The sequence below is a fragment of the Microtus oregoni genome, unplaced genomic scaffold (assembly GCF_018167655.1).
Source record: "Microtus oregoni isolate MIOR12 unplaced genomic scaffold, Mior012 000049F_ref0000343, whole genome shotgun sequence".
NCBI lineage: Eukaryota > Metazoa > Chordata > Mammalia > Rodentia > Cricetidae > Microtus > Microtus oregoni.
This window is the reverse complement of record NW_024543223.1, coordinates 12855612-12878465: the sequence shown is the minus strand read 5'-3', so window position 1 is coordinate 12878465 and position 22854 is coordinate 12855612. Positions and strand designations below refer to the sequence as shown.

General features: G+C 43.6%; 1 protein-coding gene across 5 annotated transcripts in view; it reads right to left on the bottom strand.

Moving 5' to 3' along the window:
- The window catches only part of Cc2d2a (coiled-coil and C2 domain containing 2A), a 74778-nt gene that overhangs the window by 9239 nt on the left and 42685 nt on the right, over window positions 1-22854 (bottom strand). For all 5 annotated transcript variants that reach the window (XM_041636412.1, XM_041636415.1, XM_041636416.1 and 2 more), the window contains 12 exons: window positions 21084-21231; window positions 20079-20217; window positions 18253-18456; window positions 16430-16522; window positions 15161-15252; window positions 12335-12502; window positions 10711-10816; window positions 8961-9070; window positions 8373-8469; window positions 7253-7351; window positions 5450-5626; window positions 2013-2216 (listed from right to left, as the gene is read on the bottom strand). In XM_041636412.1, the coding sequence (XP_041492346.1) occupies window positions 2013-2216; window positions 5450-5626; window positions 7253-7351; window positions 8373-8469; window positions 8961-9070; window positions 10711-10816; window positions 12335-12502; window positions 15161-15252; window positions 16430-16522; window positions 18253-18456; window positions 20079-20217; window positions 21084-21231 (1637 nt within the window). The remainder of the gene's footprint in view (window positions 1-2012; window positions 2217-5449; window positions 5627-7252; window positions 7352-8372; window positions 8470-8960; window positions 9071-10710; window positions 10817-12334; window positions 12503-15160; window positions 15253-16429; window positions 16523-18252; window positions 18457-20078; window positions 20218-21083; window positions 21232-22854) is intronic.

Genomic DNA, 22854 nt, shown 5'->3' with positions numbered 1-22854 from the left:
GAGAAACTGGCACTAGTGTGCCGTTGAAATGTCATTATCTCCCTCACTTCTTTTTTTCATTTGTATTTACTTATTTTTTGGCATCATCTTGTGCTGTACTTTTCTTAGCCTAGTCCTGAAAGCAGTCATTTATTCCTCTAAGGAGCACTAGCTCATTTTAGGAGGGAATGGAATATGGAGTCAATTCTGGTCATTGTAGTATAATTCACAGATTATCTCTAAGGAGGCCAATTACTTTTAAGTTTATTGACTTCCCATGAATATACTTCTATGAATTTTCTTTTAAGAATTTGGACATTTGGGAGCCAATGAATTCTCCCAGCAGGTAAACACACTTGCTGTTTGAGCTTAAGAAGCTGAGTTTGATTTCTGGAACCCATATGTGGTTGTCTGAATGAGGACGGCTCTCTTAGGGTCATATCTGAACACTTGATCCTTGGATAGAAAGGATTAAGAGGTGTGACCTTGTTGCTGGGGGTTGGCTTTGAGATTTCAAAATGCTCATCCACTCCCACTGTGCTCTCTCTCTGCTTCCCAGTTGTGGATCAACATGTGAGCTCTCAGCTGGTCCTCCACCAGACCGTCACATTACCATCATGGACTCTAGCCCTCTGAAACAGTAAACCCCAGACTCTTTCTCTGATAACTTGTCCTGGTCATGTTTTATCACAGAAATAGAAAAGTAACTAAGACAGAAGTTGGTATTAGGGTTTGGGCTATTGTTATTATGAGGTGGTTTTTTTTTTGTTGTTGTTGTTTGTTTGTTTGTTTTTTAATAGATGTGGAAGACTTTGAAACTTTGGACTAGAAAAGCAGTTAAGAACTGTAAGCAGAGCTTGGAAGAAAGACGGTAGTGCTGCGAGCTGTGTGAGCTATGGAGTCCTCGCTCAGGAGGTTTCAGAAGAGAACAATATTAGTAACTGGGCCAGATACCTTTTTTTTTTGTTTCTGTTTCTCAATGCCTTAACTGCTTTCTCCCTCAGCCTTGTGGCTCATCAAAAACCGAGTTCTAGTCATCTTGAGTTACCAGAAAACCTGAGATCAAATGCTATTTCAGGTATCTCTCTAGTGTAATTCATTTCTTCTCTTTGTTTTCTCTCAGTTCTGTATTATTCATAACTTAAAAATATTGGAACTATTTCATCTATTCTAAACAGTGTTCCCTGGGAGAAGTTTATGCACATCTACAATGCTAGGAAGAACAGAAGTCGCTATGATGGGCACTGAGGGATGCAGTTCCGTGGCAGAGCACTTGTCTAGCATGCCTGAGGCCGAGATCAATCTCTGCCAACAATGCACAACATCCTACCTGGCTTCCTATAGAAACTAATTGTAAACAGTAAATTCTATATCTATTATAGTCATATATATGTGCATTTATATATGACCATATTAAAACTTAGAATTACTAGCTTTACTATCCATATCCTCGAAATAGTTATGGGTTGTAGTATTCACTCAAAATTGTCTTAACATATGGCTTTCATGCAATTTTATGGTGGGTATGAAGTTGCGAAGCCAGCGAATGGTACATGTATATTTAATATCTCAGTGTGAGTTCATGGTAGGATGGGCTGAATATTGAAAATACATATTGTTCAAACAGCAGCTATTTGAATTCAGTGATGCTTATAGCATTAAGCAGAATACTGAGTATTTGGTAAAGTAGAAATTGCATGACTAACACTTGCTGAGAATATATGATTAAAATATGTTTATGTAAGACTTCGGAAGTTTCACATGTTAATCTTTCAGCACATACTATAAAGCCAGTGGCATAGTAAGCAATCAGTTATCTATGGGAAGGTTGAAAAAAGGATTATCATCATCTCTGGTACTTCAGATTTCTCTAAAGACAGATATCCTCATGGCCATAAGACAGTCTGAATCATCACTTTCATCTCTGATGATCTTTGTGTACTTAATATCTCAAGTATCATGAAATACAGTAACCTGGCAGTACATTGAGTTGAAACATTTTAAATGTCACCGCTTGTCTGGGTCACACTCACTGCGGTTGCCTGTGGGTCGTTGGGGTGGACACTGAGGAGCTCCTGAGGAGGGTTTAAGGGCTTGAGAAAGCGCGTGACGAACACTGTCTTCCCGCTCATGTCGATTACTGTCGTAAGGCACTGGCGCTGTGGGAACCGTGAGGCACATTCGACTTGAAACTTCTCTGCTGCTTGAAGTAATTTCTCATCTTCCTGGCTATCAAACTGCAGAAAGAAATACTTTATGGAGTGTATATGATCACAGCAGACACAAAGGCTCTGAACTGGGTGTGTGGTTTCAAAAGTATCATTAAGTGATTGCTTATGAAGTAATTTTTCTTGGTTTCTCAGAAACTTCAGTTAATTGTATTGATAATTTAAGAATTAGAAGGAGCAGGCTGGAGAGATGGCTCAGAGGTTAAGAGCATTGCCTGGTCTTCCAAGGGCCCTGAGTTCAATTCCCAGCGACCACATGGTGGCTCACAACCATCTATAATGGGGTCTGGTGCCCTCTTTTGGCCTGCGGGTATATACACAGACAGAATGTGTATACATAATAAATAAATAAATATTTTAAAAAAAAAGAATTAGAAGGAGCATTAAGTACTTAATTTAGATTCAATAAGACAGAAAGTAGTGAATTAGCAAGCCTTATGAAAGCTATTAGATTAATAAAAATAACTATACAGATTAAATGATGGAATACTAATGTGATGGATGAGCCCCAAGCAACAGGGTTTTATGTGTGTTTTGACTTAGTCTTTTAAAGGGGAAGAGATCTCAGAATCCCACATCTCAAATGTGAACAGTGCCACAGATTCCTAGCCTAGGGTAGAACTGTCAGGTCAGCAACTGTTGTAATTTTAGAAAAATGGAAAATTATGGAACAATGATGGTATGAAAAAACTATTGAATTCATTCTTATTCCTTTAAATTTATTTATTAAATTTGTCATTTCCTCATTCATGTAGACATTTGAAAAATATTTCCCAAGAGTCTAAAAGATCTCAGACACTCTGGGTTAGGAAAATTTCCTCAAGAAATTTCTAGTCTAGAGAGGAACATGAATAAGCAGCCAAACAGTTCAAGAATTGAGCAGGTGCTACAGGGTGCTACGGGGAGACCTGAGAGGCTGTAGGAGAAACAACTGCAGGCACGGTCTAGAATAGGAGACCCCGGGTCAGCTGTTGGCCTTTCAGGTTGACAAGTGTGGCAGAAAATGTCTCAGCTACTCGGACTCAAATGCCCTGATATGCATCTTGAAGGCAGGACCTGGTATTTGACATTCCTGAGCCTGGCACCTACTGATTATCAAGTCATTAACATGCATCTAGGACACCAGCACTTCAGGAGAAGTGTGCTGTTTGTGATCTCAGAAGAGTCACAGAAGGCCAAATGTTACAAGAATTTAAGTTGTTTATTCTGAAGCAAATTTGGATGGAACTAACAGATTCGGGTTTATTCAAAACACAATTTAGAAGATTCTTAAAGGGTTCAGTTCTTTGACCTGTCTGTTAATGAAACATTTCCAGAAAACAGAATGAGTTCATCCTGCCTTTGAGCAGTCAGTTGAGATGAGCTCAACTGACTAGAAATAACTGTTAGAAACAATATCTGCATTGTCTTTCTAAGAATCATCGTGGGAAGTGAAGCCGAGCTACCAACATGCAGGAAAGATTTAAAGTCAATGACTTGCTGACAAAATATAATGGCAAATGTGCCAAAGGGCATTCTTTTGTCCTTTTATATACTAGTGATTGCACCCAGGGCCTCACACATGCTACACACATGGCTGTTCATTCTTTGTGGCACTGCAGGCATCTACAGTTCATTGCTAAGGGATCTCACAGACACTGGGACCCACTGACTGTTCCCTGGAGGCCGTGGACAAAAGCAGCTAGTGAAAGCATAGCTGTTGACCTATGGACTGTAAAACAAGACACTCGGTACCTTCTTAAGCATGTCATTCATCTACCATAGGCAACAAAAAAGAAATGACAGAAAAACAGTATTAACAACCCATGTTATAGACTTTTTAACCTAAACATTGTAAAGTTAGGGATGTTAAAGTAACTAGTTCAGGGTTGCTACTGACTTAGAAAACTTTTGTTGGAGTAAATACTTTCTAAAAAATCATTTGAAGTAGGATGGGGGAGAGAGAGTTCTGATCTGCCATCCTAAAAAGTTGTAGTTAGTGGAAAACCATTTCCAGGCTATGGCCCTGATGTTTCATGCTGAGAGCTTCACTTTCTTGAACATCGTGTGTGGGAATCACAGGTGGGGCTTTCTACCACTGCATTTGTAGTTGTCAGGAGCCTGTTAACCAATTTGTCTGCCATGTCAGAGGTCAATGGAAAGTGCATACAGCCACAGAGGGGCAGTGAAATGTCACCAAAGGTAGCAGTAGGTTCCCAGGTTAACTTTGAAGTCACAATCCTGCCCTCAATCTTAGAACATTTGTGTATGGGCATGCTTGTTTTTCTCCTGAGCTTGTGCCTAGAGATAGACATTCAGAATATTTCCTTTTCTGAAAATAATCTGACGGGAATCTATTCTGTTTTCTTGAGAACCTTAGCTTTAGCAATGATGTTTTAGGATCTGAGATTGCTGTTTCAGGATATTTGTGCTTCCATTAATGCTTCCTTTCCTGAGCAGGCTTTGCTGATGAGATATAAACCTAGTATTTTTTTTTCTGCAAAATAAACTGTAATATTGCAAAACCCAGAAATTGGCTCAGTTTTCCATCCCCATTTCAGACTTGAAGATAGTTGGAAACCAAGGGGTGCATACAATCAGTTACATAGCACAGTAACTTGAAAGTTAAGTTTATACATGCATGTAAACATGGTAGATTTTGTTGTTTTGAGGAAAGTTCTCACTTACATAGACCAGGCTGGCCTCAAACTCATGGAGATCTACTTGCCTCTGCCTCTGCTTCCCTGGGTTTAAAGGTGTAAACCACCATACCTGTTACATGATAGACTGTTTGCTGCAGCTGTTTAAGATGCACACATTTTTTTCTCATAAAGTACATTGTGGTCACTGAAGGTCATCTGCCTATGACTGTGTGAACTGAATTCATAGTACAGCTGGGGACCTGAGATCAAAGATATAAATCTCTCCTTGGCGTTCTTCCCAGTAAATGCCAAATAGTAATCTGATTTTCCAACTGACATACTCCATTTTATTCACGTGGAAAAGATGGTTCTAAAAGTAGAACATATTTGTCTTGCTTTCCTAAAAGTTTGCGTTGATGATTGCCTTAACTCCTTCCTAGGCTGTAAATGCGCATGTCTGTTCCATTGTCACCCTAGGTGCTAGCTGAAGACATAGTGGATGAATGTTAAAGCAGGAGAACTTCTGTTTATGCAGTTCAGTCAAAGTTTATACACACTGAGCCTAGCAAGCATTTCTTAGACTTCAGCGTTCACTGTGGTTTTCCAGATTTACCCCATTACCTTTTCTCGTATTGGTTCTCCAGGAACCAGTTGAGGCTCGATAGTAATAAACAAGGTGATGTAAGAGCCTTCACTCAAGCTCCGGGCAGAATCAAAGGCTCTTTCCATGATAATGTTTCGTTCCTTACTATAGCCCAGAAGAACTGGAGGAATGTCTATTTTAAATGTGCCGTCAATCTGCGGGGAAAATATGACTTGGTAAGCACTGTGGCGATTTTGTAACGGACGTTCCAGAGGAATGGCCGTTTCTAATAATCGAATGCATCAGATAAACATCAAGCTTGGTCCAGGTTAGAATCCCTAAGTTCTCAACAGGAAGGGCTCTATGCTTCCCTGACTTCTTTTGTTTGTTACAGTGTGCACCAGTTGTGAATGCTTTCTGGGTTCAGATCTTGTCTTAAACTCCCCGTCTTTCAGCTGCTTCATTTTGGAAGAAGGAGAGCATAACAGGACCCATTTTGTAGGGCTGTGGTGAGCAGGAAGTGAGCTAAGAGACCTGAGGGACTAAGCAATGTCTGGCGTGCAGTGCGTACTCATTGGCTGATAGCCTTCCCCTTTTCTGATTGCCCATCTTTCCTTCCCTGCCTTTCAGAATCTTACCTGTGTTTCAAGGCTTAGGTCTAATGTCATCTCTGACTTTGACATTGGTATACCCTTACACATAGCTTGTTTCTTTCACTAATGTCTTAGCATAGTCTGCTTGTCTTCAGTAATGTGTATTTGTCAGAGTCTGGATAATTGCCCTGCGAAGGGGTCTATTGTTTTACTTCCTCTTGTGTCATCTTTCTCTGCTGTTTAGCTGTGTTTTTTAGCTGTAGCCGGTACATAACAAACATGCCTCCAGAGGTCGTAAGCTCCTGCAGGGTGAGCTGTAAGAGCATGCACGCTGCCACCACAAAGCAAAGGAGGTGCACACATTAGGCCATTCATTCAGTGTAATAATTTCTAAATAACCTCCAAACCTGAGGTTCAGTAACTGTCAGACATTACAGGCAGCTTCACTTGTAAGATGATATGCTTATTATTTCTTTTAAAAATCTGTTACATGGGGAACATGATTCTCATGGTAAGCACATCACTATAGCGGGAGATTGTCCCTTTGGCTTAAGGAAGATCGTAATTCCAGTCTCCGCTTCACAGCAATTTGAGCCTCGTAGAATAGAGGTTTGCTTTGGGTCTTTTGCTGGAGAGCCTCTGGTCTTGGCAGCATCTGCCCTGTGTAGCAATCACTGTAGCACACAGTTGCCTATTGCCATGGATTTAATTCTGGGACACTTAACAGATTCCAGAGTCTTTAACCACCTCAGTAGAGTTACAAAGTTATAAAAGAATTACCAACCTCATGGATTTATTCAGCTGAACCGTTACGTCTACAAAAGGGTGTCTTTGTCAGGCATGCCTGCATTAATGCTTTTTCATGTTTTAAAGAGTACACTTTCAGAAATATTGATAAATGCACTGGGTAAAATGGGCAATCAACTGCCCATGTTTTCAAGTTAACTTTCAGGCACACATCCACTCATCTTTTGTCATTCTGACAAATTTCACTTTGTTCCATATTCTTTAGTTCTGTTTAAATGTTTTAAAAGTCTTAGATTCAAGTAGTCATACATTAGCTATTAACTCAGAAGAACAGGAGTAATGAATATCTCATGCAAGGATAATGGAAGATCTGTGACTTGATGTAATTATTTTTCCAAACGCTGTGCACATACATTTTTTCCCCACAGTTTTGAGTGTTTGCTAGGAAGAATGGATAGAGGTGTTTCCTAGTTGCATGTAATTCTGACTTTTGTTACTCACCCTTGCTTGGAAATAGATAGTACTAAATGGGATTTTCACACACCCTAACCAGTGTCTCTCGATACGCGTATGCATTCCACTTCCTCTTTCACGGTCATCCTAAAGGAAGCATGAGAAGTAATCATTATTTAAGAACTTTAAGCATTTATGTTGTGTCTTTCTCTGTCTCTGTGTCTCTGTCTCTGTCTCTCTCTCTCTCTCTCTCTCTCTATGCATGTGAACAGGTGTGTGTAGCAGGCTTTCTTTGGGGCCACCAACCAGCTCCCAAATCATGACACACAAACTTGTCCCACCAGCTCTTATAACTTAATTTTACTTGTTTCTCTTCATCTACATTTTGCCTTGGGGCTTTTTAATCTTTATTCTGTATGCCCTACTCTGTGTCTGACTGGCTGGTGGCTGTGTGGCTGGCTGGCTCTGGACATATCCCTTTCTTCCTCATTTTCTCTTCTCTTCTCCAAGCCTAGTTTCCTCCTCCTCCTTCTCTGCCCTCCAGCCCCACCTATCATTCTACCGCCTATCTATTGGCTGTTCAGTGTTTGATTAGACCAATCAGGTGCCTTAGGCAGGCAAAGCAACACATCTTTATGCAATTAAACAAATGAAGCATAAACAAATGTAACACATCTTTGTCTAGTTAAAGTGATATTCCACAACAGATTTGTGTGTGTGTGTTCTTGACTATGCTGTGCATATGGATACCAGAAATCAATGCCAGTGTGTTTGGCATACTTTCTTCTCCACCTTATTCTTTGAGTCTGGGTCACTCATTGATTGGGAGCTTCCTGTTCTGGCTAGACTAGTTAGACAGCAAGCTCCAGGGTTCCTCTACCCTCAAGCAGGTGCATACCATCCCACTCAGCTTTTACATGTGTACTAGGGCTCCAAACTTACATTCTGGTGCTTGCACAGTGGGCATTTTACCTATTGAACCTTTTCCTGAGGTTCCCATGTAATTAATTTGCTGGTAAGAGAGTAGCAAGATTTTAGCTGAAAGCTTGTGGGTTGGGTTCTAGTGTTTTTTGACTCCTTCCTCCACTTTCACCTGTACTTGGAGAGTGGTAGAGGATATGAAGGTGAACGCAGGGTTCAGATGATTCCCGCAAGACTGAAAACCTACCTCTAGGATATCATAGAGCACTTCATCAAAAACGTTAATGTACACATCGTCCTTCACTGACTGTAAGCTGGCCGTGCTGTAGTCCCCGTTCGGGGCCCTGTGAGACAGCGCATAAACAGAGACCATGAAAACAGGCAAAACAGATTCTACGAACACTCAGCGTCAGAGCACGGGAAATGACAAGTGGGAGCAGAGAGGGTTTTTTTGTCCAAGGATCTCTTTACAAGGACATAGAATACACATTTTCCCCTTCCTTCCTTCCTTCCTTCCTTCCTTCTTTCCTTCCTTCCTTCCTTTCTTCCTTCCTTTCTTTGTTTTTGTTTTTTGAGGCAAGGTTTCTCTGTAGCTTTGGTGCCTGTCCTGGAACTAGCTCTTGTAAAACCATGCTGGCTTCGAACTCTCAGAGACCCACCTGCCTCTGTCTCCCAAGTGCAGGGGTTAAAAGCATGCACCACCACACTGCAACCTCACTCACAGAGGAGAGCCAGCTGTGGGCACCAAGAGGCAGGGTCTGGCTCCATTCCCCCAACCAGGAGGCTTTCTTTCCCTGCAGCCACTCCAGCTCCTTACAGAGAGTGTTCCATTTACCTGAATGGAAGCTCAAGTTCTTCGTTCCAGCTGGGATTTGGTCCTTCAGCTGTAGTTGTGTGGCAGATTGTTCTTTGAAAAGAGACTTCCACAAAAGGACGGACTAAGACCTGAAAGTCAAGCAAATTTTAAGTGTGTAATGGTTAGTTATTTTGTTCTTGACAGAGGAGCTGTGATTATCAGATACATGACTATTTTCTATCCTAGGCAAAGGAGAACATGCTTATTAAATAATATTTTACAGAAGAAAATGAAATAGGAAGTCTGTTCAAGAATTTGTGGGTAATTCTCTCTTTTTTCTTTTGGTGAAAAGCAGAAAAAGGAGATTTCTTCAATGTCACACAGGCTGAGGGACTGAGATCCAGTGACCTCCTCCCAGTCCATTGTTGGCATCTTGAAGTGAGGGTAGGTTTAAATAGAAAACAGGATACATGCACAACTGAACTGCACTGGCCATGGCCTGGTCTGCTGCCCACCACTGACTGAGCCCCAGAGTTACCCTGCAAGTTGCAAATCCCCAGGGGCAAGTTTCTCCTCTGATATCCCTAGTGCTCCAGCCATTTCTTAGGGGGAGGCTGGTGTCTCATTCAGACTAAGCTGGTCTTAAACTCACTATGGAGCTGAGGATGACTTTCAACTTTGCTTTTAAATAAAATACATCTCTCCTATCTTTAATCCCCCTACCACCTGGTAAAACCTGTATTTGCAGGAAATCACCCCCTTCTCTGCATTCCTGGAATTTGATGACATGGGTCAGGACCCTTCCCTTTTCCTTCATTTCCACTGTGATTCTTGTAAAACTAGCTGATTTTGAAAGCCAATGAGGGGGGTTAAGACCCAGTCACCACCTGTGTTCGAATGAAAGCCAGATGGACGTTCTGCCTTGGTGTGCTCCCTAGCTGTGTCTGGGTTCTGCCTTGGTGTGCTCCCTAGCTGTGTCTGGGTTCTGCCTTGGTGTGCTCCCTGGCTGCGTCTGGGTTCTGCCTTGGTGTGCTCCCTAGCTGCGTGATGGACGTTCTGCCTTGGTGTGCTCCCCAGCTGCGTCTGGGTTCTGCCTTGGTGTGCTCCCTAGCTGCGTCTGAGTTCTGCCTTGGTGTGCTCCCTAGCTGTGTCTGGGTTCTGGTGCACTCATTTTGCAAAAGAAATTGCCTTGCTGAACTATTTCCAATTTGTATATTTCTTTGTGCTACACCAAAATTATTCTTTGTTTCTAACATTTTGAGGTAGGGTTATTCTGACTGGCCTTGAACTCCTTATGTAGACCAGGGTAGCCTTGAAACAAAATCCACCTGTCTCTGCCTCCTGAGTGCTAGGATTAAAGGCATATGCCATAATGCCTGCATATTTATTTTTAGTTTATGTGCATGGGTATTTGTCTGTATCACAGGTATGCCTGGTGCCCACAGAGGCCAACCAGAAGAGGGCATCCTATCCATTGGAATTGGAGTTACAGACAGCTGTGAGTTTCCAGGAGGGACTAGAACCTAGAAGCAGCCAAGTGCACTTAATTACTGAGCTTGCCTCTTTAGCCCCTGATCTTGAACTTCTGACCCTCTTGTTTCTACCTTCGCAGTGCAAAAACTATAAACAGTACCACACTCAGCTTATACCATGCCAAGGATCTGACCTAAGGCCTTGGGAACGCTAGACAAGTGCTACACCAACTGAACTATAGCCAAGGCCCTTAAAGGCAAATCTTGAGGACATTCAGGACAGGATTCAAAGCAGAAAGCCAGCCTTGTTCTCTCACCTGGCCAAGAGGGTAGTCAATGCTGTGCACTGGGCTGTGCATGTTGGGGGCAGCAGTTTGCTTTTCACTGAAAGTCCTTGAAGATCTCGATTGCTGCTGGAACTTGCTAGGAGGGAGAGGCATGAAAGGAGTCATTGACAAGGAGTGTCTACTGAGATGGTTTCTGTAATGGCACTGGCAATCTCAGAGTGGCCATTGTTTCTCAGCTTCCTGACATCCAGAAGGCTTTGAGTGTGTGCTAGTCCATCCTGGGGCACCTTGTGATTACCAAGTCATTCCCCAACTTCCCTTCCCAGGCCTGCATGTCTCTCTGAGAGCAGAGAAAGGACAGCTTCCCCCCTCCTCCACTCCAAAAGGTGCCTGCGTCACGTGAAAAACCCAGTCCCTCTCTGCAGCAGAGTCCTGGCTCTATCTCATTATGGTTCTCTTTCACTGTATCAATAGATGTTCCGCAGCAGGATGAAGAATTAGTAAAAGAAAAGGGTAGGAGCTGAAGAGATGCCAGTGGGTAAGGGCTCTTGCTTCACAAGCATGGGAATTGGAGTTTGGATCTCAGTACCTGTATAAAAAGCTCGGTCGGTCCGTACATACACTTGTAACTGCAGCACTGTGGGCGGGGGGGGGGGGGAAACAGGAGGACAGCTGGGGGCCAGCTAGCCACCAGTCTTGCTCTCTATTCAGTGGGACCCTATCACGAAGGACTAAGGTAGAGCGTGATAGAGCAGGACACCTGATGTCCTCCTCTGGCCTCTGCACACAAGCGTAAACGTGCACGCACGCATATACACGTGTTCAATACCAAGCATTCATCCATGCACACAAAATAGGAAAAGAAAAATAGTGGAAAATAATGGGGTGAGAAGACAGTGGGGTGGAGAAAGGAAGAATCTAGACAGGAAAGGAGGTGCCACAAGCTATATTGGTACTCTGGAGTCTGGTAGTGCTGGATGACCTGGGCCAGGCCGTGTATACCATCTTTCCACCTGGTAAAGCAGAGGTAGGGATAGTGGTAAGAGCTAAATGGAATGATGGATGTGAACGCGCCAACCATGGTACTGTTCATGGAGAAGGGCCAACGTTGACTTTCATCCACTGCAGCAACAAGGGTACCCACAAAAAGAATTTCAATTCTTTATCCTTCTGTCTCTGTAAGAAACTCAGACTGGACCCCGTGATAGTCATGTTCTCTCCATTTCCCCCAATGCCCATTTCTTGGACTCTGCCTCTGTGCTGCAGGTGGCCAGACCATGAATTCTCAGCATCTGAGCCCACTAAGCACCCAGCTTCTCTCCTGAGAAGGTGATGCGCAGTTGGTGGGACAACTTCCATCACATGAGAAAAATGAAGCAAATGCAGAGGGAGGCAAGCGGGAGAGACGATGAGGACTCGGGAAAGCATCTGGATTCCCACGGTTTGTCATGTAGCTCAGCTGCACCACTTGGCCTTGTGTTCTGCAGGATGCTCCCAACACCCCCATCTTTGAGCCTAGACTGACTCTATTACTTCCAAGCAACAGGAGCGGGGCTTCAGCAGAATGTTTGCATCCCAGTGCAATAAAACATAAAGGACCAGGCTGCCTTGGGTTCCGCACATCCCCTTGTGAGGCTGTTCCCAGGGCGCTCACCTCACTGCGGGCTTCCTCACAGGAATGTCGTAAGCCCGGATGATGTTCACCAGCAGCTTTATGTCTCCATCGGACAGGTTCTGGGCTGTCACCTTCTTCCGACCTTTCCTCTGTGGCCTCAGCGGTCGCTTTTGTTCTGCCAGCTTGAAAAGGCTGAGGCCCAAAATGCTAACGATTATAGAACAGGATTAGGACTCAGTAGAAAAGAAAGGTCTAGAAAGTTATTACTTGGCCTCTTATACTCTGCTTCGAGGTCTCTTCAGAGACCCCTGGACACTCCTTTGAAGGAGTGTGAAAAGATTCTAAAAATTCTATGATGCCAAGTGGGGCAGGAGGAGATTCCTACAGCATGCTTTATTAATATTTTTCAACCTCCACTCATGAGTGGAAGCAAACTAAGACTGCCCACTCCCTGCCCACCCCCATCTGCGTCTCCTGCCTTGCTTTCTGCCTTGTTCACCAGCTCCTCAAAGCACGCCTTGTGCTCTCCACCCTTCCCTAGCCAAGCTGGAGCTTTACTCCCCTCAGGCTAGCCTGGCCACCTTCTCCAGACAGCTAGCTCCGTTTGCTGGATGGAGCCCTGCCTCTGAGCCCGGGGAGCACCATTAGCCAGATCCATTCACCCGACAGTGCATGTGGCCTTCTTGGGAAGTTTCTACATAGTGCTTCTTGCTCTCTGAGACTATTCAGACTTGAGTGTGAAGCCTGGTTTATTCTACTCTTTGCCTTGTGACAAATTATTTCACCTCCGTGAGTCTGTTTCCTCGTGTGTAAAATGAGGGTACTAGCATCATCACGTGGTAAAGAGGGTTAGCGAGGAAGATGCTCAGCGCCTGGGAACTTGTTCCGCACTTACTAGGTGCCCTAAAATGAGCAAGTGTTGGGATGGCAGTGACCAGGATAGAGAGGTTATGCTGGAGGTGAAGGAAGTAGAAACTTGATGGGAAGAAATGACGCCCCTTTGCCTTTCTCTGAGAGACTATGCTATATGCACTGCCTGCAAACAGTTGTGGGAGGAACGAAATGGGAAAACAGGCCTACAGTGTGCCTAAAAGCTGATTCGTGACAATGCCCTTACCCACAGGACCCAGCCAGCCGTGGCTGCAGTGTCTAGATTCTTTGTTTTTCTGCTAAGTAATGACCTATCCCAGCAGATTTGTGCCTGAGCCTTCTTCATAAGGGACATTCACTGGCTGAGGATGAAGGCCCTACAGCTGCTGTCTGAGCATGACTGGTGTCTCTCACACAAATGCCCAGGGGATTCCAGGAGCAGCTCAGATTGGTCTCTAGCGTCTTAGACAAGATATGTAGGTACCACGCATAAATGTCTTCTGTATTAGCCAAAGTGCTAGAAACCCTACATGAAAGACTTCTCATCTTTACAACTGCAACATTTATCATACTTTTCAGGTAAAGAAACCAAAGACTCTGGCTGGTGGCTTGATTGCTGAAGGCTGCTTAGTGTAGGAAGAGAATTAGGGCTTAAACTCAGGCCATGTGCTAGTCACTCTGCTGGGACATCTACCTAGCCCAAAGATGGGGGCCTGAGAGCTTTATCAGGCATCCTGACATGGCATGTCTCCTCTCTTGTCCATGCTTTCTCCCCCCAGCCTGACTGCTCTTGTGAGACTTTGATGCCTCCTTAGCAACCAGCTTAGGACCATATTGTCAACTGAGACTATTAGAAGTGGAAGCATTTTAATTTAAAGCCAAGAACAAACTAAAATTAAAGAAAAAGAATGAACATACCCCGAGCCTTCAGAACTTAATGCAGAAAGTAAAGCAGAAATGAAAAGAAAGAAAAGAAAGAGAAACACAGCATGAACACCATCATCTGTTCTGACTGCAGCTTTCATGTCTAAACATAGTCAACAAACTGCTAGACTAGAGCGCTTCGGCAAGACTCGTGGGGTCCCTGTTGTCTTTTGTACATGGATGGAGCTGCAGGGAGCCAACACAGATAGTACCATGTCTTTTTTTCTTGGCTTGATAGGGGGGAGGAAGTGCATGCATAGGAAATGAGCCCTTGCAGATTTATTTTATTTTTAATTGTGTATAATGTGTGTGTCTGGAGGGGGGGGGTATGGACTTGTTCCCATCGAGGCCAGAAGAGGCATCCTGCAACTGGCCTTACAGGAAGTTGTGAAGAACCCAGTGTGGATGCAGGGAACGTAACTTGGGTCTCCTGAAAGAGCTTTAAGTGCTCCAAGATGCTGAGCCATCTCTTCAGTCCCCCAAAATACTCTTTAGACAAGGCCAGATGACTGACCCCTGAGAAGGTCATGAAATGAAGGCCCTCCATAAGACCATCCTTACAGGAAGTTATCTTTTCACCTCCATGTACCCACTCCTGACTGGGACTCTCTGGAGATTAGCCCAACAGGGAATCAATGAATATCAACATCCATCTTTCTAGGTGGCCCTCACCAAGCACACACCTCAGCTCTGTGGTAGGACCAGGCTGTCCCCTGTGATCCTGGAACCTCAGAGGCTGTGGTCTCAGTCTCCTCCACTGTGGGAGATGGATGGAGAAGCCTGGTATCAAGAGACTAGAAAAGCAGGAAGGACGTGCAGGCGGGGATGCTGTCAGGGTTAGCTTAACTGCAATGGGAAATGACAAGGGCTACTCAGGCGGACTTGGCAGTAGAGAAAATGGGATGGGCTCTGCTGGAAAATGATGGAGTGGCCCTAGGATGCTTTGCCCCGATATAAATCCCTCAACTAACATTGTCATTACTGTGTAGTGGCAATAATGACAAACCTTACATACATCTCCCGTGTAATGGAATAAGATAAAACATAGTAGCTTTGTTTGATTATTTTTACCTGATGTTGGGGACTTCTTCTTCTACTACCAAATCAGTAAGAAGGAAATGGTGTTTTGCAGTTAGGAAGCGATTTAACACTGATTCTCTAACCTGGGAAAAGAAAAAGACATCAGCGTTACTTAAGGTGGTCGTGTTGGGTAAACATCACTGGCTCCCTTCCTTTGAGTAAGTCCATGTCACATTGTCCCCTCCTCACATCTTGTCACCATCAGCTTTCTAGTGCTGCAAACCCTCCAGCTTCCCCCCATCAGACTGGAAGGGCACAGGCTGAGAAATTGGCTTTTGTTTGCTTTCATTTTGTTCACTGTTACATTTTTAGGAGACTGAATAGGTTCAGAATGTAAGGTAGCAATATTTTGTTGAAAGAATACAGTAACAATAAATACAAAAAGAATAGGATCAGTCTTGAAGCATGTACAGTTGAGAACAGATTCTTTTGGCTCTCCCCTATTCAGAATGGCTCACCTGGAGTTCCGGTGGTACAGCAATGCTACTTATGCAGAATAAGTCATATTCTAATTTAAATAAGGGACCTCTTCATTGCCATCAGTTGATCATTAATTTTTGTACATAAAACATAGAATAGATTATCTAGATAGGAAGAATGCATTGTAGTTATGATGGCATTTTATATAAATAATTTTTAAAAGATGGTTAAAAGGAAAAAAGGGAAAGGATAAACAAAAGACTGTTTTAACTAGTTTTTAGTTTTCTAGTGTATAAGTGCAGTTCAGATATGAATTAAAAACTCTTGCTTTTCTTACACCGTTTATCACAACTCAGTGCAACAAAGTTAGAAGGAGGAAAAACAGGACTCAGAAATGGACTTCTGCCAGGCGGTGGTGGCACACACCTTTAATCCCAGCATTTGGGAGGCAGAGGTAGGTGGATCTCTGTGAGTTCAAGGTCACGCTGGCTACAGGGTGAGTTCCAGGACACGCTCCAAAGCTACAGAGAAACCCTAGTTGGTCGAAACACAAACAAACAAAACAAACAAAAAACAAAATAAACAAACAAACAAACAGAAGAAATGGAGTCCCGATTATGACAGTCAGCAGTATAAATCCTGGCATAGCTTAGTGGTTTCATATATCCAAAGGTAAACGTAGTTGTCTATCAGTTACTTATGTGTGTGAGCAAACAAGCTTGGAGAGACTATGTGGCTTGCATAAGATGCCACAAGCATTTATAAAAGCAGAAACACCCTCATCTTAAAATCCCGGCTTTTCCCCCCTGTGAAGATGGTTTTAATTGGTTTTTTTCTTACCTGCTGAAGGTACTTGGCTACTGTGGCCCTGTGGGCATCCAGGTGGTCCTTGGTTTCAATCACATTTCTGTCTCGTAACCGTTTCTCATAGTCCTAAAGTTAGAAGGACATCATAATGTCATGACTTTTAAAATGTTCTCTAATGTTTTTTCTCAGGGTCGGGGAACTATTTATCACGTGTGGCTTAGGTCATAAATCATGGTTCTAAATGTCCCTTCCACCTTCCTCCTGACCTTGGTGCAGAGGCAGGATTACACTATTAAGTTAAAATGTTCACACAGGAAGGAAAGGACTCTGTGGGAGAAGCAGAAGAAGCTATTATAACTCAGGGTGCTAATGAGCTCACACATAACTTGGCCAAGCCCTACTCACATTTTGACCCAGGAATGTTAAGTGAAACAATTATGAAAATAGTGAAAAACTTTTATGAAAACCATACTGTAGTCACATGACATCTAGCTACTGATGACTTGGGTCAACTACTTGGATGATAGTAATAGATTCTTTCAGTTTCCATTTGCTCAGATCTATTCATTTAACTACGGATAAAACAGTGGTACCCCTGGGGACTTCCACATTCTACTTTGGATGCAATTCTCCATGATAGCTGAATGCCCATCAGTGCCTTTTAACCTAGATTCAGTGACATCTTCAAGAGTTTTGAGCCTGGGAGAGGAGGGCAACTCTGTCTCTATTGAGATAATACTGGTGATCATGTGGTCAAATGGAGAAGCCTATCTGCAAATGAGAAGGAAGCCACTATACCGGAAGCCCAGACAGGATGGAAAGAGCCCTTGCATCTGGGAGGACTTGAGGCACAGATACATTCCACATAACTTTATTTTTAATCTTAAAAATTATTTTTAGATTTTTAAATTTCATATGTATAAGTATTTTGTTTGTATGTGTGTGCATATACGCACTGTGTGTGCTTAGTGTTCATGTAGTTCAGAAGAAGGTATCAGATCCCTTGGAACCGGAGTTATGGATGTTGAGTGCTGAGACTTGAACTTGACCTATCTCTCCATCCTATTCTTACACTTTTAGGAAATTTCATTATCTAATTAACTGCAGTCTGTGACTGAAGAAGCTCCATAGTGGGTTCAGATTAATTCCAGGAAGACCAAATAACTAAAAAAAAAATTGGCATAAATAGTTCCTGCATGAAAAAAATCACAGTAATTTCTAGAACCTCTCCACTGACCTCTCACACAGATTTGTCTGCCTCCTGCTGGCCTGCTTCATCAACACATTCCATTCTCCATGGTTCCTCAAGGGCCATTGGGTCCCTCCTGTTTCTGCTCTGCCAAGCCTTTGGTCCTCTCCTGACCTGAGATGCAGTTCCAGGTTGCGGGCTTCCTTCTTGCCCTAGATATTGAAATCCTCCCCTTCTTGTTCCCCCATGCTTTGCCACTGTGTTCTAGAGTGTGCTTACCATGGACTTACCCTACCCAGATGGAGCTGGATCCTGACTAAGGCAGGCATAATCAGCAATATCAGCTCAGAAGATATTTTTCAACCTTACAGTTCTAATTCTGCTAAAGTAGAGAAACCAGCATTGCTGGGAACAGTGACAGGGTGCATATCCAGCAGCATGCTCAAAACCACAGCAAAGAGTTCATTAACCTCTTTGGTCATTGCCCTTTTCTTTTCTTTTTTGTTTTTCAAGATAGGGTTTCTCTGTGTAGCCCTGGCTATCCTAGAACTCACTTTGTAGACCAGGCTGACCTCGAACTCACAGAGATCCGCCTGCCTGTGCCTCCCAAGTGCTGGGATTATAGGCATGCGCCACCACTGCCCTGCTTCTTTGAACAATTTCTTACCTGGAATACCTTTTCCATAATTTCTCGGTCATATACTGGGATTTGTTTATAATTCCGGAATTCTGGCACCTCTTGGCTTCTAAGACGGAGAAGCCGGAACCGTTTGGATCTATTTAATTCCTCCTCCGAGGTGAAGTTGAATTCCTGCTGCAGCTGTTCTAGTCGGAAGAAGCTAGGGACATAGGATTCTCCACTGGTAGCAACCTACAAGAGCAAGAAAGCGCATAGTTCCAGTTAGCGGGCAGATGCTTTCCAAAGGAACTGGCCCTGACTCAGCTCCGGGAGTGCCGATCAGTTTGTGATCAACAGAATTGAAAGATAAGTTACATTAAAACAGTGGTAACAAGCAGGTGCTACTCCATATACTTTAGTGGATTTCAATCATCATAAATCATTTTTCCAAAAGAATAGAAATTAATTTCACTTTGGGTATCTGTTATGAAAACACGCAAAGTGAAAAGGGAGAGCTTCATGCCAGGTTGCAGTGTCTTGACCAGGTGCCTACTGTGAAAAAGACTACTTGATGTGTATACGATATGTGTTACTTTTAAATCCCTGTACGCAGTTGTGTAGCTCAAGGCTCCTATCAGCTGGCTTCATTCACCCCCCGCCCCAGATCATCGTAGTCTCCTGTCTGAACAGCATCTCATGCCCTTGGTTATTGAGATTGAGCCAGAGATGGGCATGGGTCAGCCAACTTCTAGAGCCCAGCAAGGACAGCTCCTGGACACCATGGAGAAGCTGACAGAGGGACTCCATTCCCTTCAGGCACTGCTAGCCTCTAGCTTGGTGCTTTACCAGCTGTGCCCTCCTGCTAGGAAGAACATGGGAATGAGCAGGGACTTTCTGGCTCATAGGATGGCAAAGGGGACCCGGATAGTATGCTAGGGAAACTCTTGGTCCATAAAGAGAGACCTGTTGGAAGGAAACCTCTGTGCTTTGTTTTTCTGTGGAAAAATCAATGGGTAAAAAAGCAAAAGGATGTGATGGATAAGTATATCTATTGGTGATTTTGAGATAGTAGGTAAGACATGACGTAAAAACGCTCTGTGAACTATGCTGCACTGGAGGTGGCCTGGGCTCTTCTTTCTGATATGAATTCTCTTTACTAAGCAGCATCATGTTGGGGGGAACCGTTGTAAGGAACGAAGACTGAATAATATGGTTTGCCTTGAAACTTGGATGAAAATGAAAGTTTCAGAACACTTGTAATTATCCATCTGATAAGCTATGACAATGAGCATTGTGTTTTATGGTCAACCTGTGAGACACCCGCTTGTTCACAGTTGTTTTGAGACAGTTAAACCCCCTGTATCTGATCTGAGGAAAGATGAGTTGGGTGTGTTCAGGGTCACATGGCTGTAGACAGATTTCCTAAACTACCCCATCAGTACTGAAAGCATTAGTAGACGAGCAAGCGCTCTGGGATCTGGTTATTACCTGTGTGACTGTGAGCAAGCAGCTCTGAGTCTAAAGTCAGTTTTCTCTGTGTAGTAGAGAGATAGAACCATTCAATGAGGACTTCTCAGAGGCTGCAGAAACAGTAACAAAATAAGCTAATTCTATCTATTGTATGTGGATTGTGTGCCCATCTAAGAGCTGATGAACATTAGCTTGTATCCTCCCCATCCACCGTGAGGGCCACACATTGATGCTCAACTGTGTCTCACAGCCAGGGAAGGGGCAACGCTGAAATTTAAACCTGTAATCGACAGCTCTTGCGTTCTTAAACAGCTTTCCAGACAACTGTAGAAGAAAATGCATGCCAGGAGCAAGGAGGGTATTTTAGAATTGAGAAGTGGTTTATGCATCTGTGACCATGTTACCGAGATCAGCTGCATCAGAGGGGCATTGTTGGGGTCATTGGGGTCAAGCTTGGACTCTGCTGCCCACTTGGCCAACTTCTTCATGTCCGTCAGTCCTGATGTGCCAATGGATGAGATGGCATCTGCCCTCTTCAGAGCACTGAAGAAACAGCAAAAAACATAAACAGGAGAAACAGTCAGGAGCTTGACTTCAGCAGAGGTAGCCAGTACCTTCTACGATAGGAAGCCTATTACAGAGATGCTGGCCACTTTCTTCTCTTGATTATTATATCTTGTAAGGCAATAAAGAAGTAGGAATAGAAGGATTGCCAGAGTGACCCAATACCACATTTACCCATGCAGTGAAGTGATCCTCATTTTCTATCCTGGGCCCTGTGGTCCAGGGAACCCTGACTGCCTCACCTCCCAGGCCACTTGAACAGCAGCTTTGCACACAGAACACAAAGGAGACTCAAGCTCAGCATGGCTGAGTTGGGGATTGATCACACTTGACTTGCCCATTCCCCACTTTACTTCAGGAGGGGCCAAAGCATTAGCTTAGGGGCTGTCCTCAGCACTAAATTCCAGTGTCAAGAAAATGCCTAGCATGACCTTAATGCCTAGCTGTGGGGCACAGCCATCTCCATCAGACGTGTTCTTGACTTGGCACAGAGATGCGTTTACTTGTGGCAGGTTGGTATGGGGATCTGTTGGGCATGAAGGGGACAAAGCAAAATGCATTCTGATTTTTTATATGTTTAAGTCATTTGAAAAAAGCGTCTTCTCTATGAGGAGGTATATTATTTTGCGTGTGTGTGTGTGTGTGTGCTGTATCTGACACCAATGGCCATCCTATATATGTCAGGTGATTTGTATTCTAAGTTTTCTCTTAAGAAAGCATGTAAAAGTACTATGAAAATACAGGCTGCTGGAAATAAAGGGAATGAGGATGACATCCCAAGATCCCCACTCCATGTTATGATAACCGTGCTGACACTGGCCACCAGTTCATTCTAGCCATGTTACCTTCGGAATCCAATGTTCTGTTGCGACAGTGGAGGAATCAGAGGAATCCCATTTTCTCCAATGGCCCATGCCACACTGTGGGACACTTTCCCTGAGGTCATGAGAGTCAGCTGATTGCTGCCATCAGCTTCGAAGGAGAAGGGCACTCCTGAGGGAAGACCAAGGTCCACACGGCAACATTTAGAAGGGAGGTAGTGTGGGCCTGTCGAGAGGGCTGATGGTAGAGAGATGGAACTTGGGCTGGGGTGGTAGGATCGAGTGTAAGATCCGAGGCCGCATCACTAGGCCTTTTCAGGTGAAGTTACACAGACCAAGCTCTCTCTTACAGCTGAGAGTAGAATCTCCACGGTGTGCTAGCCTGAAGATCATGGGTATACAGTATCCTGGTTCTGCCATTTCACAGCTGTGAGAACTCTGAAAAATTACTTAACTTCTGAACTGTAGCTCTTTTACATATAAGGGAAATTTGTTTATTTATTTAAGACATTTACATGAGTTCCTATTTTGTTTCAGGCTGAACTTAGCAGTGAAGAAACAAATTTAAACAAATCAAAAGAAATGAGCTTGTGTGAGCTTTTTTGATACTTATGTCTGAGTGTGTATAACGGAGCTAGTAAGTGAGACAAATGTTTAGCATGCTGGTGAGCTGTGTGCAGCAAGGAAGAACATACTAGATAGATATGAAGTGTGTGCTATAAGGGGAAGGGGTGTGAACTTTTTCAAGTTGTGGCCAAGGAAGCCTGATTAGAAACACTTCCTGTGGCCTGGAGAATGACTCAGTGGTTAAGAGCACTGGCTACTCTTCCAGAGGTCCTGAGTTCAATTCCCAGCAACTACATGGTGACTCACAACCATCCACAATAGGATCTGATGCCCTCTTCTGGCGTGTAGGTGTACATGCAAGAGCACTCATACATAGATAAATAAATAAAATAATAATTTTAAAAAAGGAATGCTTTCTGGCCAGGCATATAGGGCAGGTTGGATCACTGAGTTATAGGTCAAACTGATCTACGCAGCAAGTTCCAGGCCTATGTAGAGAGACCATGTCTCAAACAAACAAACAAGGAAATACTTTCTGTATAATGCATCTGAGGAAAGAAAGTGAGGCCTTAGAGACTTTCGGAGACCTGACAAACCACAGGCAAACGAAGAGTTACACTGCTGTGGCTACCATACGGCGTCGCTGCGATGACTTCCACAAGTTGGGAATTAATGATAAAATCTGTCTATCTAGTTATGTTTAATTAACTGAAGTAAAGAAAGTCTGTAAGCACCATGGCGTCTTCACCTGGAATTTCCTTACTACTGTTAACATAAATCAGTAGCACTGTCCCCCTGTGCCACCCTCTTCTTCACATGTTAGAGGTACCACTGGGTGCATTCATGAATGAGGAAGGTGGCGTTCAGACAGTATACACAGCTTCCGAAGTCATGTAGCTTGCCACTACCCCACCTGTAACTAAGTCTCCAAATATTTAGAATTGGAGCCTTAAAGAATTCTCAAGCTGAAATTTCAGATATGAAGTAAAGACTTTAAAGTCACCAGCCAAATGAGAGAAGGAGCCACCGTGAATGAGAAGTAGCAGAATTAGGTCAGTAAGTCTAGAGGTCGGTATTAGATCAGAGAGAATATTTTGGGGAAAAAAATGGGTGGAGGAAATTGGCTCTGGCTGTCCTGAAATTTGCTATGTAGACCAGGCCGATCAAGAATTCTCAGGGATCTGTCTGCCCTCAGACTCCTGAACAGTGGGATTAAAGGCGTGTGCTA